This window comes from Acipenser ruthenus, chromosome 11 (assembly GCF_902713425.1).
Source record: "Acipenser ruthenus chromosome 11, fAciRut3.2 maternal haplotype, whole genome shotgun sequence".
Lineage (NCBI taxonomy): Eukaryota > Metazoa > Chordata > Actinopteri > Acipenseriformes > Acipenseridae > Acipenser > Acipenser ruthenus.
Window position 1 is genome coordinate 40,488,398 of NC_081199.1, and position 19,695 is coordinate 40,508,092.

At 39.6% G+C, this 19,695-nt stretch overlaps 1 protein-coding gene across 2 annotated transcripts in view; it reads right to left on the minus strand.

Moving 5' to 3' along the window:
* The window catches only part of tmeff2a (transmembrane protein with EGF-like and two follistatin-like domains 2a), a 60,083-nt gene that overhangs the window by 16,208 nt on the left and 24,180 nt on the right, over positions 1–19,695 (minus strand). For both annotated transcript variants that reach the window (XM_034043707.3, XM_034043708.3), the window contains exon 5: positions 2,843–2,939. In XM_034043707.3, coding sequence (XP_033899598.1) covers positions 2,843–2,939 — 97 coding nt within the window. The remainder of the gene's footprint in view (positions 1–2,842; positions 2,940–19,695) is intronic.

The window sequence follows — 19,695 nt, forward strand, 5'->3', positions numbered from 1 at the left end:
GATTTATCAGCCTGGGCTCTGCGCCTGCTAATTTATTACAAGCTCTGTGCACCCTGGTGCTTCACAGTGCCCACCTAGCTTCCAAAGAGGTCCTGGGATAGGGTACTGTACAGTAGGTTTTCTTTTCTTGTCATTTGAATTTAGTGCTGGGTTGATGGTACTGGAACTGAAGGAGTCATTGACCCAGTATAACTCATATATGAGACAGTATAATAGCAATATTTAATATATGTCAAAGATAAAAACAGCCATTGTACAGTGAAGGCTGATTCATTCTGTTGTCACCAATGGAAGAGCTCAAGACTGACTTACACTTGCAGATTCTGTTCAAGGGCTCTGTGTTCACTGGTTGTTTACAGCAGGTCTCCTCTGAGTTTAGGTGACTGAAAATATACAGGTATTACTGTCTTTGAAAGGGGGACTTTCAATGAGTTTATATAAGGGAAATGAACCTCCAAGTGGATTCTGTAATTGCCTTGTGGTCAGCTAAATATGTCCACAGACTCTGTGTTTATTTCTTAAATATAGGATTTTTTTTTCAAACATGGATGATGATGTAGCCAAACTCCAGTACAGGTCAAATACTGGCCTGGCTACATTATTCTGACCTATGTTACTATGTTACTAGGCCACACTGATATGGGTTCCTGCAAGCTGGCGTATAGCGGTAGAACGGAAAATGTATTGCAAGTGTGCATCTTATTGTACATACACATTACTTTTTGTTTCCTTTTTTTAACATGGGATGTGATTTAAAACCCAGTTTCAAAACCCCAGCTTTGCTCACATCTCAGGAAGGAATACTGAACCAATAAATGGCACCTTGTTTTCAATTGCACATTTGGCCAATCAGACTGTTATTGCCCATTAAATAAGGCAGCAGCGGCATCAGTAAGTTCACAGCAAGGACAAGCTCTCAAGCTAAATGCAAAGATGCAGTATTGGGCCCTTTCCCAGGCCTTATCCCCCCACATGCCAGCGCTCTGGTCTACATAACAGATAATGTGTCTGGGAGCCATGCATTTTTAATGAGCCTTATCACATTATCCTGCCCTGTGCATTACTGCAACGCTACACTCCAGTGTTCGTACAAACACATTACAGCAAAGTGGAACACTTAGTCAGACACACACACACACACAAACACACACACACACACACACACACACACACACACACACCACACACACACACACACACACACACACACACACACACACTTGTTACTTTCTCAACTTCTACCATATACCCGAGAACCATCATCAATTACAAACCCAATCAATGCTCCACATAGCATAACTAGTGTTGACATTGGACTCCAAATTCATTAGATTAAATCCAAGTTTTATAATTTTCAACAAGCCCAGGTTCACGAATGAAATCCTCCCCTATAAAGTGCCTTCACATTGGGATGCTTGAAAATGATTATTTTTGTAATTATTGTTTTACAGTATAGTGTCGTGGACTGTAATCCCCCCAAATAACAGTGTAGGCAATGGGATCAGCCCCTGCTGGTTGGAGTGGACCCCAACTTCACTGGCTAGTTATTAAAAATCATGCAGTGGAACGTCGAGTCGGTGAAACAGGTTTACATTTCAAGAGTACTTTTCAATAGTTTATAAATAGGTTTCTATAGCATTTGTTAACATTTTAAAAAGATATATAAAATGAGGCAGTAGTTGACGGTCACATATTTCTCGTCTGCCCTTTTAATTTTTTTTTTTTTTTACAGTGGCCGTTGAATGAAAGAGTGACACCCATCATCGGATTACATCACAATCCAGGGTTCAAGATTCAAAGAAGCAGACGGGTTTATAGTAAATGTTCCACACGCTGCAGTAATGGTGCAGTTAAACAGCTCAGTTTAACTAGATTCCAGCTGTAGCGTTTCCAACACACAGCTACCTGAACACCTGAATCCAGTCTCGCTCCCTGATCTGCCTGATCTTCTCCCGAACAAACCTACTGCTAAGAAGTTCTTCTATTCGCTTCTCTGAACTTGCTGCTATTGGTCTGTATTGCAGTTGAATACGAGGATCCCTTTCTCTGGCTAACCAATGCAAATGGTAATTGTATGTAACCAGCCTTCAGAATGAATTTGTCTGCTCTGGCTATTAAATAAAAATACTGTAAGCATCCAGCCCGTGTTCCTGAACATGGTACAGTATAATCCATCATTCTCAGGGCTGACTGGTTTCACAGCTTGTGCCTCACACTTACAGCAGCCAGTAATACTAAGCTACCTCAATAAAAGGATCATTCAAATATGGATGTAACCTGGCTCTCCCTGTTAAAAGATTACCACAGTACATTCGCACTGCAGTGTGTCAGTATTCTTGTCTCTTTTAATAGGCTTTAAAATCTATTCACTTATCTATGCTTTAACATACTTTCACTATGCTTTATTACACTTTACTTTTACTTTGGTGAACTTGTGCTATGTAAGCAATAACACTCCAGGGGTCGCGCCTCTGGTGTGGTATATTATGAGACAGCACACCCTGGAGTGTGTTATTGCTATAATAAAATGTATTGTATTGTTTTTCTGTAAAGGAAAACTATAAACATGTAAAACTAAAACTGCTTACTTATATGTTTTATACACATCGGTATGTAAAATGTGATGTTTAAAATGACTGTACCCCTACAGCAATCATGATCTGGACCGTTACATTTAAAACGCCAAGCCTTCGTTTATTCTCACCACCAGACTCCGCAATGGTGTCGAATTTCACTGGTGGGGTGTTGAGAAACACCTGCATGACTAGAATGTCCCCGAGCTCCATCTTTCAATGCTATTTTATAGCTCTGTATAAATGCAGAATGGGTGCTGTGGTCTTACCAGACATCCTCTGCATCCTCGTCGCACTCGGCTCCGAACTGGCAGATATCGCAGGTGGACGTCTCCTTCTGGCTCGTCTCTCCAGAGCCCTCGTTAGCTGCAGGGACACACGACAGGAAGAGGCTGCTTTAGAAGGCGCTGGGCTCTCTCTACAGACAACGATGCTTTGCACTGTCTACATTTAGAATATTTCATTTCTTCCCAGTTTAATATCTTATTACATGTATTCTCCGCCCCTCTCTGTTGTTTCTGCTTGCATCCCGGATGTAGATTCTGTTCTTCAGCACCACCTGTTCAAGAATGCACTCTGTGCTAACTGTTTGTATTGTTGGATAGTGTTTTTTTCTGTCGCGTTTGCTTGTCATTTTAGTAAAAGCTACTGCTGATTCTGTTCTCAAATGATTTACCAGCTTAAATAAATAATTGATTGATTGCTTTATTATTTACCAGACTTAATAAATATTGCTTGTTTTCAATCATCTTCATTTAACCTTTATTTTACCAGATTGAGAACAAATTCTCATTTACAACAATGATCTGGTCAAGAGGCAAACATCACAGCAGCATAAATCTAGAAAACCAATTCTAGATTTAACTTGAGACTGAACTTTATCAATATGGGTTTTAAAAGACAAAGCACTGTCCAGTCAAATACCTCAATATTTATAAACTGCTACTTGATCTAATTCAATCTTACTAGAAGTAAACATTTTGCACACTGTTAAGAGAACCTGTCGTATCTTTTCTATGAAAATGCTTAAATTTAGTTTTATCAATGTTCAGCAAAAGAAGCAAGTCATAGAAGGCCTGTTAAATTTTATCAAAGCTGAGTTGCAAATCAGACATTACTAATGGCAGCGTAGGACCAACTGAATACAAAATAGTGTCATCTGCATAAAGCTGAATGTGAGAGTTGCCTATTACCTGAGCAATAGTATTAATATAAATTGAAAAACGAGTAGACCAATTATAGAACCTTGAGGAACACCTTTAGTAACTGTGCGGAATTGTGAAACAAATCTATCAGATTTTACACACTGAGCTCTATTCTGAACAGAATTTTGAAACCATGCAAGAGAATTAATATGAGGGGGGCTGCTTCTAAGAAGACTCCTAAAAGCTGAATTTATGAAGTGAGGTGGTAATCGTAATGCATATAGAGTGCAGTTCTAATTTCTGCCCCCTTTGTAATTTGGCAACTGAGTTGGTCAATGTCAATTGTGTGCTGCATGCGTGTGTGTGTGCTTGTGTGTTTCTGGTGAGATTCTCCTACACCTGCCCATGCTGTACCTGCTCTGTTGGTAAAGTGAACATTCCAGACACTGATATGGATTCCTTGTCGTTCTAAAGAAGAAAAGTGCAGCAGCGATGTTTGCAGTACAGTCTGATCTCAGAGACTCGTCTTATCTGATTGTCTGCCTTCCCGCAGAGGCCATATCTGAAATAGTTTTGTGATAAGCTCTATTAACATGAAAATTATGAATGTCAGCAGAGTTTAGTGTTTGGCACGTGCTGGAACTTTTGCATGACTAGGAAGTCTAGCACTCAAGCTTGTTTGAGCATCAAACAAAACAGCTTGCTGCAGTGTGCTTATTCAGAGTTCGAATCCATTCTCTGGCAAAATGAAACCTCAGAGTTCTAATCCATTCCCTGGCAAAATTAAACCTCAGAGTTCTAATCCATTCCCGGGCAAAGTGAAACCTCAGAGTTCTAATCCATTCCCTGGCAAAATGAAACCTCAGAGTTCTAATCCATTCCCTGGCAAAATTAAACCTCAGAGTTCTTAATCCATTATTATCATTATTTATTTCTTAGAAGACGCCCTTATCTAGGGCGACTTACAATTGTTACAAGATATCACATTATTGTTACATACAATTACCCCTTTTTTTTGTTACACATTATTTTTACATACAATTCCCCATTTATACAGTTGGGTTTTTACTGGAGCAATCTAGGTAAAGTACCTTGCTCAAGGGTAAAGCAGCAGTGTCACCCACCAGGGATTGAACCCGCGACCCTCTGGTCAAGAGTCCAGAGCTCTAACCACTACTCCACACTGCTGCCCATTCCCTGGCAAAATGAAGCCTGTGCAAATACACTCCTGCCTTATATATATATACACATACATCTACACACACACACACACACACACACATATATATATATATATATATATATATATATATATATATATATATATATATATATATATATATATATATATATATACACACACACACATATATATATATATATATTTTTAAGTTAGATAGTTTAAGCTAGTATAGTCCTTGCGCATCTCAGTGTATGGCACGGCAGCTCTTAACAAACTGCTATTTTATGATTTAATGATTCATTTTAACATTCAAAACCTAAAATTAATTGAACAAAACATTTGCAGACTGTCCACTGCTGCCCTTTAGGAGTCCTGCTTTAAAATGATTTGTCTTATCAACGCACCCTCCTCCTAGTAACCAGGGCAACAAGTAATCACAGTCCAAGTTTTTGTCCTCTGCGCTGGAGCAGGGAAGGTGGGGAGTGCTACAGTGTCTTCCATCTTGCAGGGGTTTGTTATCTCCCAGCAGCACAGTGTTCAAACCTGACTACATGCAAGGGTCAGCTCCGATAAGCAATCGCTGCCATCAGATAAACGACAGCTGTCAGAACGCACAGCGCAGCGAGGGTTTATCTCGGAGAAGCAGGTCTGTCACACCGCAAAATCTGCTTGCCCCCTTTCCTCCTATTTTATCTTGTATCTTTTTCTTCTTTTGAATATTTGATGAAAGTTGTTTGCTTTTATTTGTGTTTTCTTTACATGTCTGCTGTTTAGACAGAAGGACCCATTGAATCAACCAAGTGGATTATTGGTATGTGAGATCAGTGAGGGCAGGAAAAATCTTCAAAGAATCATGATAGCATAATTAGAAGTTATTGTGGGTACTGTAGCCACTTGTACAGGTCTAGCAAATACAGATGCACTGCTTAGTACATGACAGGCCCTGCTTTAGACTTGCAGTGATTCAGTATGTATGAATCCACACTGCAGTACACAACATCACTGTGAATGAAAGACAGCTTCTAGTTTTACCAACAGTGACTGAGAGCCCAAGGAATGCTGTCACAGTAGATAAGGAGGAGGGGATTCAGTGTGTAACAGTCTTTCAGGCTACCTGAGACATGCCTGTTCCACTGCAGAATACTCAATGATTATTGGGTTTACTCCCTCTCTATCTCCATCATGGACAAGCAAGCCAGTCAATAAGAGGATTGGATAATTGCCTCATCATATCCCAGCCCTTAATTAAAGTGACAGTCACATTTGAAAGGTACACAGAACACACTGACCCTGCTCCTAATGCATTAATGACATGTATCTGCAACAAATGTGGTACTCAATACTTCAGCAAAAGTAATCACTGAGGCTTCAACGTGTGCGTGTGTGTGTGTGTGTGTGTGTTTGTGTGTGTGTGTGTGTGTGTGTGTAAGCACAAGCAATTTGATCACTCTGCTGCAGTTACAACATTTAACCACCTGGTGGTACTTTGTCTTATGCTGACATCACAAATTCAACGAACGTTACAGAACAGAGGTATGGAACCTGCAAGACTTTGTCCCAACCTGGTCCTTCATTATATTAATGATCTTCATCAAGGTCTTACAATGGAACAAGCAGAAAAAACTCCATGGCTGCTTAGCCCTGTGCTAGAGCAATAAACATGAACCAGAACATTCCTTTGCACTGTTGGGGGTTAACCTCCATGGTTAGGATTGTGTGTGTGCAGCTTTATTTCTGTGTTTAAAATATTTTTCATAAGGTTCCCTTCACTCTACAAAAGTCACACTACATTTCTGCAAATGTATACAAACTGTATATGCTTTTTTATCACAGTGTATTCTTTGTCAGTCATTCTAAAGGCCCTGTTAGCATAACAGCAATGGAGAAGTCATGGGGAATGTGCTCTGCTAGCTGGACAGTGTCGCCATGCTTAGTTCAGTTGTACTGGAACACATATTCACTGGTTCATTGCTATTACCCACCCAGCTGATTTACTAACAGCAACCTTTCTGGTAGATTGGGAGTCTTTTCTTCATCGGTTCTAATCAGTGGTACCTCCAGCAGCACAGTGCATCCTCCTGTCATACACAAAGACGCTAACGGCTGCGGTACAGCATGTCCAGGTTTATAAAGCAGTCTGGTAAAGCTGAGCTCTCTAGGTTAGCGACTCCCTGCTGAGCCACCAACTCCTCCTGACCCAGACGTTAGAAAAAAAGCCTCTGAGCTGCAGAGCTAGACAGCCGAGCCTGGTCTCCTGCAGGCAGAAGCATGAGGAGCAGAACACCAGATACAGCAACTTTGAAATTGCTGAGCCTAATCCTGAGAACAGAGCCTGCAGTGTGAAGACACATTCCATTGAACTTTCTTTCTTTTTCAAATGCTCTCTCTCTTTCAGTGTCCCCCCCCCCAAATCCTTTCCAAGCTGGGTGAGGAATTCAATCTTCTTTTTTTATTTTTTTTAATGGTCTGCCAACCTTGTTCACGACTTAAACCAGGGCATTACATCCCAGGGAGGAAAGTAATTGGCAGTGAATTTAAATTATGTTTCTGAAGAAGTATTAACGGCCGGCATTCTTCTCCGGTCTGGTGTGATAATGATAACCCATGCTGCGAGACGGGGGTTGAGAGTAGATACGAGGTTCCCTAAAGCCACTGCCTAGCACTGCCAGCCAGTGCTGGATTTCTGCCTTCAATGCCTTTGTAACTCACATGTTTCATGAAATGAGCAAGCTGCTGTAACAATCACAAGCAATTGGCATTACAAGCATGAAGAATGAAACACTCCCTCTCCTCACCTAAGCATTTAAAATGTACCCTTTTTTCCTGTGGTCATATTTCTCCATCGTGCTGGGTTCATTTAAGAGTAAAGAGTCACAGCACTGATGCTGCAGAAAAGGAAACGGATTCTGGTGTTGAGGGATCTGAAGCGTCTGAATGTATTGATGTATTGCTCAGTCTCCATTGTACTGGGTTCATTTAAGAGTAAAGAGTCACAGCACTGATGCTGCAGAAAAGGAAACGGATTCTGGTGTTGTGGGATCTAAAGCGTCTGAATGTATTGATGTATTGCTCAGTCTCCATTGTACTGGGTTCATTTAAGAGTAAAGAGTCACAGCACTGATGCTGCAGAAAAGGAAACGGATTCTGGTGTTGTGGGATCTAAAGCGTCTGAATGTATTGATGTATTGCTCAGTCTCCATTGTACTGGGTTCATTTAAGAGTAAAGAGTCACAGCACTGATGCTGCAGAAAAGGAAACGGATTCTGGTGTTGTGGGATCTAAAGCGTCTGAATGTATTGATGTATTGCTCAGTTGCTTGATGATAAATCCATACCTTTAAACACTCAATAGTGCTAAACGGAAAAGATGAAAAGGTTTTTTTGGGGTGATAAAAAATCATTTACTTCAGGATGTTTTGGACAAAAGCCCATCTTCAGCTTTGTAGAATTTTTTTTTTAAATTATCTTATATATAAATTAAAAACATTTGAAACCATGATGCAGTATATTTGGGTTTCTAAACGTTGCCATCAAAGCACATTTCTGTTGCCATATGTACTGTATCATCTCAGGGGATGAGTTTCCAACCCTGTCTTCAAAACAGTATTCGCTAATTATAAAAGAATACAAAAACAAACAAAAGCAAAACAAGTTCCTTCATGTTCCTTCGTGTTTTTGTTTCTTACTAATCCTCGACCTGTCAAATCTAGTCACACTTCTGTTGTTTATCTCCCTTGCCAATTACAGACAGCACATTCCTGTTTGAAGTTTGCTGAAGTGAACTGTCAGCACTTGCAGGGTATTATGGGGCTGTATTTACACCATCATATCTGTTACTGAAGACTCTCTATCTACTCCCTGACAGAACAACACAACTCTAAAATACAGCACGGTGGCCCTCATACTCCTGAACAGGGGGAGCAGTCCTCAATCTGAAGGTACCAGAACGGCACCAAAATACAGATTGTCCTAAACAAGAATTATTATACAAATTCACATTTTATTTGTATTGTAACACAAATGTAATGAATTTAACTAACTAATTATGTATGCTTTGTTTGTGTTTTTGTTCACAGTCGTAGTTGGTGCACTGTTGCAGTCGTCTTCATCAGCATTTTTAGCCTTCTTAAACAACTAGTTTGTAATAGAACAAGTTCCTAATGCTCTTTTCATTGCATCAAGAGGACTACTGACTGAATCTTGCCTATTTGCCTCATCATATCCCAGCCCTTAATTAAAGCTTGCCTATTTTGTGAGTTCCAGCTTGGTTACAGCACTGCTGCCTATTTGAAAACAGTCCAGTGTTTATTGATTCTTTGTAAGATCATTGCATATTTACTGCTGTTTTAGAACATAAGAGATGGGATTAACTGGAAGACCAGAGTTATTATGAAAGCTTAGCCTCTTCTCAGCAGCGCTGAGATCTGAGCGAAGAGCACATTTCAAATGCAGCACCACAGATCAGAGACTGTGAAAAAGCAGATTAAACAAACCGCACATCCTTCTCATTTATTATACAGCTTCAGATTATACAGGGGGAAGGCTGGCACTGGACCAAGCAGAACAGCTACATCAAGCCCCAGCAATTATTTGTTTATTTAGCAGACGCCTTTATCCAAGGCGACTTACAGAGTCTGTGTTAGGGAGAAATCTCAATCCTACAATCTGCTCTCGAGATGTGTATCTTTTAACAAGCCTTGGCAGCCAGTACACATCAAACAAGAAGAAAAACAGCGAAATATAAAGCATGTACCGTATTCCCTCGAATTTAAGACACCCTCGAATTTAAGAATTTAAGGAAAAAATAAAACATCAAATAAATATGCATTTACAAAGATACCATCTCAATTACGCATATGGAGGCAGTTTGCGGCCGTCTGCTGTCACATAGAGCATTACAGTTATGTGCTGCTTCTCATTTCCAGTCTTGATTACTCACACCTGTTTTTCTCCCAGTTTGTGAACTGTAGTATTGCTTGGCATGTCGAAAACTACTGGGATTTGTCCAGCATTTCCGATCTATCAAAGTTGGTACTGTTTGTGAGAAACGCTGAAAAGCGCGTCTTAAATTCAAAGGAATACTGTACTTCAAAGTTTGTTTTATGTGAGTGTGCGTGTCTGTGTGTATGTTTGTGTGTGTATGTGTGAGTGTGTGTCTGTGTGTGTCTGTGTATGTGTGTGTCTGTGTATGTATGTGTGTGTGTATATGTGTGTGTGCGTGTGTGTGTATGTGTATGTATGTGTGAGTGTATGTATGTGTGTGTGTATGTGTGTGTCTGTGTATGTGTGAGTGTGTGTATGTGTGTGTCTGTGTATGTATGTGTGTGTGTATATGTGTGTGTGCGTGTGTGTGTATGTGTATGTATGTGTGAGTGTATGTATGTGTGTGTGCGTGTGTGTGTATGTGTATGTATGTGTGAGTGTATGTATGTGTGTGTGTATGTGTGTGTCTGTGTATGTGTGAGTGTGTGTATGTGTGTGTCTGTGTATGTATGTGTGTGTGTATATGTGTGTGTGCGTGTGTGTGTATGTGTATGTATGTGTGAGTGTATGTATGTGTGTGTGCGTGTGTGTGTATGTGTATGTATGTGTGAGTGTATGTATGTGTGTGTGTATGTGTGTGTATGTGTGTATGCATAACAGGGTAATAACAGGGGAACTATCAACACTAACTGCTCTTACATGGAAACTACTTGTGGAATAGTGTGTAATTACATGCAAATGGTGTTACCATGTAATCAGATCAATTAACTATATGTGGTTTACAAGCCCCATGTAATTACACTGTAGGTACCATGTAAGTGCAGAAATCACTGGTAAGTTCCCTGTTATTGCAATGTAAATACATGGCTATTAATGCCCTGTAAAGTGATAATATCCTATATTTTATATTTTATACTCCTATCATTGTGACTCTTATGAATTACATAATTCCATGTCTCTCATTTCTTAATTAGCTGAGAAACGTTCCTCCAATCATGCTTTTTATGTTTAAAATGTAGTTTTTATAAAGTATGGTTATTTCCGAACCAAGACATTTACTACAGATACAGCTAATTGTACTCTTGATAAAAATAGGTATGTGGTGAAAAGCCTGTAGCCTTCACCTCTTCATCAGCAACATTCACTTTGAATTGGAAGAAGATCAGTTAACAAACATGCAATTAAAAATAAAATAGCTGTGTGCATTACACTGATGACCTGAGTCTCTGTCACAAATGATGTGGCACAAGCCTAGCGTGTTCAGTACAATTGTTACTAAACACACTTCAATCATTGTATTGTGTTCTGTAATGATAATTATCAATAATTAGAGTGTTAAAAAAAAAAAAAAAACTTTTCTTTGCATGTTACTTGATGTATGTGTTTGGTACAGCATCTCTGATATAAACAGCATGTTTCTGTTTGCACAACATTGCTTTGTGGTTACAGAATGCAATGTTGTATTTCAGCCTGTCTCTTCTAAGTTAAAAATGATGATTCAGATAGATTAAAAGTCTTATTATATTATACAGTACAGCAAACGGTTGAAAGCAAACATTTCTCTAAAGAGGCATCACAGTTGTTCTGTGGCTCTGAAGTGAAAAACCACACTTGATGTAGAATTTATTTTGTAAAGCATATTTTGTAAAATAGGCAATTGTAACTAGGCAACTTATACTAGTTATTTTGCATAGTAGTGGGCAGGAAAATGATCATTTTTTACAATATAAGCAGTCTTGCTGAAAATCAGTTAGTATTGTATCTCTTTTTCACTGATGTGACAATTTTTAATCTAGGGGAGGGGCTGGGGGTGCAACAGCTTTTACTGTGCAAACCAAACAGAGGCCTCCGTTCTGAAGAAGAGTATTTCAGAAGCCTGGTGCAGTTGCTGGTATTCAATGCGCTGGATTAGTACAAACCTCTTTTCAGGTTACAGCAGCAGCAGAAGTGAGACTGAGCTCTGCCTATAAAGAAATTCATTTCCTTAGCTCAGAAATTCTTAGCCTGATGCCTCTAAGATGGCAGTCAATGTCTCAGAAAGATAAGGCGCTCAAGCTGCTTTGCTCATTTGTACTTCAGGCACAGCCACAGCTGGTCAGAGCACGGAGCAACTGCTTAAACCCAGGCTTATCAAATTAAAAAACAGATCCCTACACAACGTCTTAAAACACCCAGGGGACAGTTTTTAAAAAACTTTTCATTATTATTTTTTTGTTCCTCAATCGTTTTTAGCAACTGGTTTTCATAAAGGGGTTTTCATAAAGTAGTTTTCATATAGTGACATAATTTAAAGCATTTTCAAATGTATCTAGTGTTAAACACGACATTTTCCTACAGTACTTTATGTGTCACCTGCCACTACAACCCAGTTAATTAGTGTCCCTTGAGTTCATGTGCATTTTTAACCCACTGCCTCCCTCCATTTCCACCATTGCAAGCAGACCTTGGTCTAAGTTCCTAAAATAACGAGGAGCGCAACTGCATTTGTCCAACTCCCATAACAATCAAAATCAATTAATTCACAAACTGCTAATTCACGCTACAGAACTTGTGGATGGTGTCCCGAACTATAATGTTATTGAATCTGCAGGGTCAGTTCTAAAGTAAGCTTAATGTGCAGTTTTTAGCTGATCACCACTAATAACCTGAATTGAATTCAAAGACACTATTGCATGTGTACTAGTCTGTCTGTGCCTCACAAGAGATTCTGCTATGAGTTATGGTGTCTCATGCACATACATTACTTTTAAATAAATAAGTAAAACATCAATGAGATTGAAGGTTTCTCCCAAAAAAGCTACTGCACTCTAATAAGCAATCAATATACAGGGAAGAAGAGCAGACTTTTAGAATCAATTCAGTTTCATTTAAACGCCTGCCCTGTGGAGTTGATTGTGGCTGCAGGATCCAAGCTCGTTATTATTTCTAGCTCATTGCCTTTCTCTGTTGCATGCAATCCGATGAAAGCAGAGTGGAATTGTGACCCAACGCTGTTTCATGTCCTGACAATTGGCAATCAGCCATCTTTTGTCTCATTAACACTAGGCTCTAGAATAATGCAAATTGTCAGCCTTTTTCTTTTTCTTTTTTTCAGAGCCAATTTGATGCTGCAGAAATGCTACACATGCTGATTACACAGCCCCTCTTGCATATTGGGCATATGGAAGTCCCTGGGTACAGATCCTTTGGCAGCTATCGCCTCTCCTGTTGAAAGGCATTCCTTTGGGAAATTAGAGGCTGTACCTTTACATAGTGCCTTTACAAGGAGTGGTATAGGTGAGATATTGTTTTTGTTGTTTTTGTAGTCTGTGCATGTCTCTTAGAAGATCTGGATCAATCACTACTTTGAAATCAGGTCTTCAACCAAGGAAAGTCATCAAAGACTCCAGTGTTCCTATACAGTTTACATTGCATTTGGGTATATTCCCATGAACTGCTGACTTTAGACAATTCTTTGCACAAATATTTACAACACACCATTACGAGGACCCTCTGTACACAGTACTGTGTACTGTTCACAGGATGTGCAGTCTCGCCAGTGCATTATACAACCTTGTCACAACCTCCTTGGATTTGTACTCTACACTTTTGGCTATGTACCCAGACACTTGCCACACTCGGTGTGCAGGCTAAATCATTTTGGATTTCCTGGGTGTCTGTAAGGCATTGCAGCTTGCTTGGAGTCACTACCTTAGATCTTGAGAATTGGAGCATAAACTGCTGCATGCACTGCAATAGTTAATTCAGCAAATTACAAAGAAAAAACCCACCAAGGAATAATAGGACAATTAGCCTCTTATTGACAGAGTCTCATTATAATTAAAAAACTAAATCACAGCCCCAGATTCCAGAACAATGTCACTGCAACAGGACCTAATGCAATCACTAATGCTGCTTGTTCACCATTGCTTTGCATACTGATGTACACAACCTTGCCTCTTATCAACAGGGTCAATCAAGGCACTGTCTTCTAAATATACTGTAGTTTCAATACATGCTTTTCAAGTTAACAATTCTGATAGTAATGTGGTTGATTCAAGTTGCAACTTGCGAAACAGACCTTGTGGACAGGCTGTTAAATCTCTATCATTTCTATCCTGAAACCAAATAATTTAACTAGAAAAGGAACAGCAAGGCTTTACAGACAATGCTTAGAGAGAGAGAGATCTAATCGCCTGATCATCCCTGTTCGGCGGTCATGCCAGGACAGCCAACAGGAAAGAACTACAGCTAGCACACTGCTAGGGAATGATCGATAATTAAAACTAAAAAATACTTAACAGCAAGAGGAACAAGTTCTATTGTTTGATGGGAATAAAATGGTGCCTGTATCTTTTTATAATATAAACTACCCTGGAGAAGCCTTAGCAGCAATGGCAATGGCTACACAATTACTGTGGCGCAGTCATGATAGGGAAGCACATTGTAACTGACAGAATTCCATTGTAATGCAGTTGCATTGGCCCATACTGCTGCAATACCACTAGCATGTCAACACTTGTATTACATGCTAACTGTGCCTCTTGTACTTCTATTTGCACTGCACAAGCATTTCACAGGCAGGAAAAAAAAAAAAGCTGTCCCGACCATATTGTGCCTTCTGTGCTTTGATTCCAGATTCCAGAACTCCTCTTCTCGTCTCCCAGCTAGCCTGCAAAAGGTTTAACATGCTGTTGCAGGAATACATGAAGTGTGCATGGTGTTGTTTTTTCTTATTCACATCCCCAGCGTGTTTGTGATATCTGCGACGCTTGCTGCTGCTGCCTCTTGTACTCCTGTGAGAGCACTGGAGTCAATAGAATGTTCCTTCTGGTTGAGCAGAGGAATTGCAGCCAAGCCCCCTGCAGAGCGGTACTGACGTAGAACTGAGAAAGCAAAGCAGAATCCGTGACTGAGCTGAACCAGCACGTAGAAACAAACTACCGACAGCCAGCAAGGGCATGTGCTAATAATGTCTTTATGTGTTAAAATGAGAGCTCAATACATATATACATTTAGAAAGGCTTCTCGTCGAGCCTTTTAAAATTGGTACCAAGTTTCCTTAAGTACTGCTACAGTATGTATCTCATGCTTTAATGTTTGAAGTTATGGAAGCAAATATTAAGAGTGAATAACAATGTATTATCAGCAGTGGACTATTCAGTATTGAATTGATGAGATGTTAATAGTGTTATTGTGTAACATATTTTTACATACACAAAATACACTGGGGACACTTCCAGTGTACACAGAGGGTTCTATGTCAATCATTTCCACAGTGCCTGTATTTAGGTCCACTGCAGACTGGGTCAATATAATGGATCCCTTTGTGCAGCAACTGGTCATTTTTGGAATCAAACCAGAGATTTGTATTGTTCTATTGCATATAAGGCATGACTGCAGGATCTTTGTATTGTTCTACTGCATAGAAGGCATGACTGTAGGATCTTTCTTGAACACAAAACCTTTCTCTCATTTTAGATAAAAGGGGACGAGTGGAGGGGCTACAAACACGTTGGTCAGCAGTGTTCACTTTAGATGAACACGAGGCTCCATCTGCCAAGGCATGGGGGCACAGCTTTGTATTGCCCAAAGAGCAGCTTTTCTAATGGCTGTGTGTCCATCAATCTCTATTAACCATTGTGCGGAATCTCTCCAAAAGTGAATTTACTGATCATGCCTTGTAAAGCAGATTTATACAGTACTTCAGTGGGTTCAGTGTTTCACGATGTGCTCTGCTTGCTGCGAAACTGAGAAAAAGTGAGATGAAGAGATCTGCTAATGATGCCGAGGGTACAGAGATGTCCCTCATCAGATCAGAGGGACGACTCTTTTAACCTGCTCGAGCACTTCTCCTCACAGCTCCTGCTAATACATACAATATAAATTATTCAGGATGCGCGTTGAGCTTCCTTTAATCATTGGCTATCTTTTATCCAATGAAGGAGCCTGGAGGCGGGGCTACGAGGGAACCGGGTCACTGCCACCTGTCTCTTGAAGTTTTATTATCACTGAAATTACAGGCACACATTGAGATCTGTATAAACTACAGGAGTTTACTGCCTCATTATTTGCAGCAAGTCTGCGGTGCCACCTGTAAAATCAATCATCTTCACCTCAGATCAGCAGCAGAAAACTGAGAAAGTGAGAAGCTGAAAAAACTAGAGCAATCCAGTAAAGTGCACCCCACTGTACGCATCAGGCATTTCACCTCTGGTTTGTGGATCCTGATATCAAAAAGGAGTAGAACATGCTTACATCTGTATAAACCACAGGTTCAGACAGCCTTAAAAAAAATGTACAAATCTGCTCTTCTTTTCAGTCCCCTCATCCAAACTGCACAACAATAAGAGACAAACTACACACACAACATATTAACTTAAAAAAAAAAAAATCTGCCTATTAAATTTTGTGCAACTAGTTCCGCACTGAATTCTGCATGCGTGGAATTCCCTGGCTGCGTTCTATGCGTACGTGTCTAAAAATGAAGACTCTGCTTTCTATTCTTTATAATGGTGTACAGGTACTACAAAATGCCACTGTCTCATTCCTCTTTATTTTCCACTTCCACCTCCACTGCTAAAAAATCAGAAGGAAACAGAAGGAAAGTGTGTGTGTGTGTGCGCCCCGTACAACGTGAAGATGTTAAACCAGGTGACTCCAGTATCAAAGTGAACACAAACTTTCACACGTACTTGTCAGGGCTTGTAGTGGAGAACCTGAAACAGTATATGCCCTGAGTTTAATGGGTTGAAAAACGGGGTTGGGTGGTTGAACTGCCATGTAGTCAGACATCACGGTGAGATACTGGCTTAACCAAGGGAAACACGTGGTGCTTTCAGGGTTGACGTCTCCTCCACAATAAACACATGCAGTATACACACGAGGGATATCAATTACATTATAATATGTTTGTCACAGCATACTGTAGATGTATAGTTCTGTATCTAAACTGTTGCTGTAACTCCCAATGGGGTATTGCATCACAAATGATTCAGAGGCTAAGCGTGAACCAGTGAGCCAATGCAAAAGAGCTGGGCTTTTAACCTCATCTCCTCTCACCCACAGGGGACCCAATCCGTAACAGCAGTGTATCACACAACAATGCCCGTTACATTTAAACAGGATACAGAACGGGTCTCATGTACTGCATATAGATTTTTTAGCAATTTTATTTTCTCTTACACTGTATTTTGTGATGATTGAAGTCAGTGTGGATGATCTGCCTCAGCCAACAACATAAAGGACAAGTCATTAGGGTGGACACGTACCACTCTATACTATACTGTGCTTAAAATATAATTCAGGGTTGTCTGTTAACTGCATCCTTTCATGGTTTACCATTCTGTAAGCCTATTCGTCTTACTCCTGCTATTACTTCCGACAGTATCACTTGGCTATAAATGACACCTTAATGCTCTGCTGTAGCACTGGAAGCAAAACAGAAATGGGAAAAGATTGCCTAGTTTTTTTCTGTAATGATATCATTTTACAGAGCTGATATTCTGACATTATAAGGTAATCTTTACATTTATATACGCCAACAAAAGAACCCAGCTATTTAGATGGTTTGATCTGAGCTTGCTAAGGGTCCTTACAGCCTCTGTAAAGTATAACCCAGTTACAGTTACTGGAGCCACTGAAATGAAGTCATGCTTTTCTCCATTTATTTAGCAATACTTACAAGTGCTCCCTTTCTAACCCTGATGCTGCACAGGTATGCTTACTAAACTAAAAGAAAAGGAAAAAAGAATAAGCAAGACAAATTAACCGTCTTCTTCTAATTGACTGAATGCCACGGGGGGGGGGGGGGGGGGGGGGGGGGGTTAGCAGACAGCCTGGCCCAATATTTTCTGTTAGTTTAGTTCACAGCCACCTCTCTGGAATACTGCTTTCCTATATGGAGCTATTGCTTAGTTTATGAACATTTCCCACTGCATATTTAAGTTATTTATTGATGTTCAGAATTATAAGAGAGTTAACAGTTGTTTTTCTAATGTGATTTTTCCAATTCCATTGGATTGTTTTTGCCACCCACAGTAATCTAAAAGGTAATCCAGTGGTTTGGGATTGCACCCTTTATATGAACATCAAATACTAGATTACTTTGCAATTGAGGCCCTCTTAACAGCTGGGAAATATTTTATGTTACTTTATCCCATAAGCCCCTAGAAAATATATTTTTGGCTGTCCAAAGCATCTGTTTGTGTTTTTAGCAGATTTGTTTTTAATAAATACAGAAAAGCCAATATTTTTTTATGACTAATAAAAAAAAAAAAAAAAAAAAAAAAAAAAAAAAACAGATGCAAGATATAGCAACACGGCACAGATACTGGAAATAAATTAGATTGTCTTTTTTTTTACATTAGCAGGGTTATCTTTGCACACAGCCATACAGACATATTATAGCACATTTCTTTAATAAATTCCAGGTTCTTGCTAGATGATCTGTCACATTTCTAATAAGGTAGGGACTTGCCTGAAAGATCATCTGTATTCAAATGAGCTTTTTCTTCCTATTTTGACAACCATAAAATCACTTATTTTTTTTCTCCTTTGCATAGATATAGAATTTAATGTGGGATCAGGAGTACAGACAGAGGGGATTTGTTCCATTTCGTTTTAGTTTGAGGTGACGTTTTCATTAAAAGTAGCCTGAGTGGAGGCTGAGTGCACTGAATCACTGAGTTAATGGAGCTGGCTTTGTAATCCTGCCAGTCTGTGCCTGGGCTGGGAGAACGGATGCATTATTAAACACATCATATATGGATCTATCAATTAGGTGATATGCATATGTATAGATGTACACAGATATCCATCTCTCTCTCTCTCTTATATATATGTAAAGAGGCTGGTCAGTGGTGAGAATAACACACCCAGAGGCAGTAACTGCAGTTTAAGAGCTGGAGCGCACTTTTATTTACAACAAAACAAACAAAACGGGAACAAAATAGAAGTTTCAAACAAAGCACTTCTTGAACACTTCAAAATAAACAAAGCACTCAAGCACAGCTATCCCGGTGCTTTCTCTCTTTCGGCTAGACACCTTCGCTGAACTCTGCACACTCGCCAAACATTTCATTGTCTCCTTTTATAGGGTGTGGCCAAGGGTTAATTGACAATCAATAAATCAATTACCTGCTGGCCACATTCCACACTTTTCTAATTATACTATAAAGCCCAATTGGGTGGCTGTACAAACGGTGGCCATCTTGACTCCAGACTGTTCCTCCTGGGCCAAGATGGCTGACAGCCACAAAACACTGCCTCTATATATATCTATATATATCTATCTATATATATATATATATATATATATATATATATATATATATATATATATATACATAGTGAGAAAGTGTAGTCCTGGAGAGCAAAGGACTACACCTGCCAGAAGGTCACAGGCTGAAAAGCCTTAATTTGTTTAATTGTATTTTATTATTAATTATCCCCTGCACCTGGTTATCATTGTAAATTAGAGCCATGCGCAGGGTATTTAACGAAAGCAGCCAGTCTCTTCGGGGCTGCTGTGTGCGTGTGCGTGAGTGTACAGCCGTAGAAAACAGATGTACAGCTGTAACTATGAAACTGAGTGACCAATTACCTGCAAAAAACCCCAAAGTAGTAAGTAGACATGCCGATTTGGATGAAGAACAATTAAGTGAACTGGAAGATAGCAAAACAGAAACAAATACCCAAAAAATTAAAAATAAAAATCGCTGTCCGACTTTCTCACTTCAAGAATGTATTTTTAGCGGTTTGTAAACGCTAAAGAAAAACACAAAAAGACACTTGTGCACATTATCCACCCCTCTCTGACACAGATCTTGAAC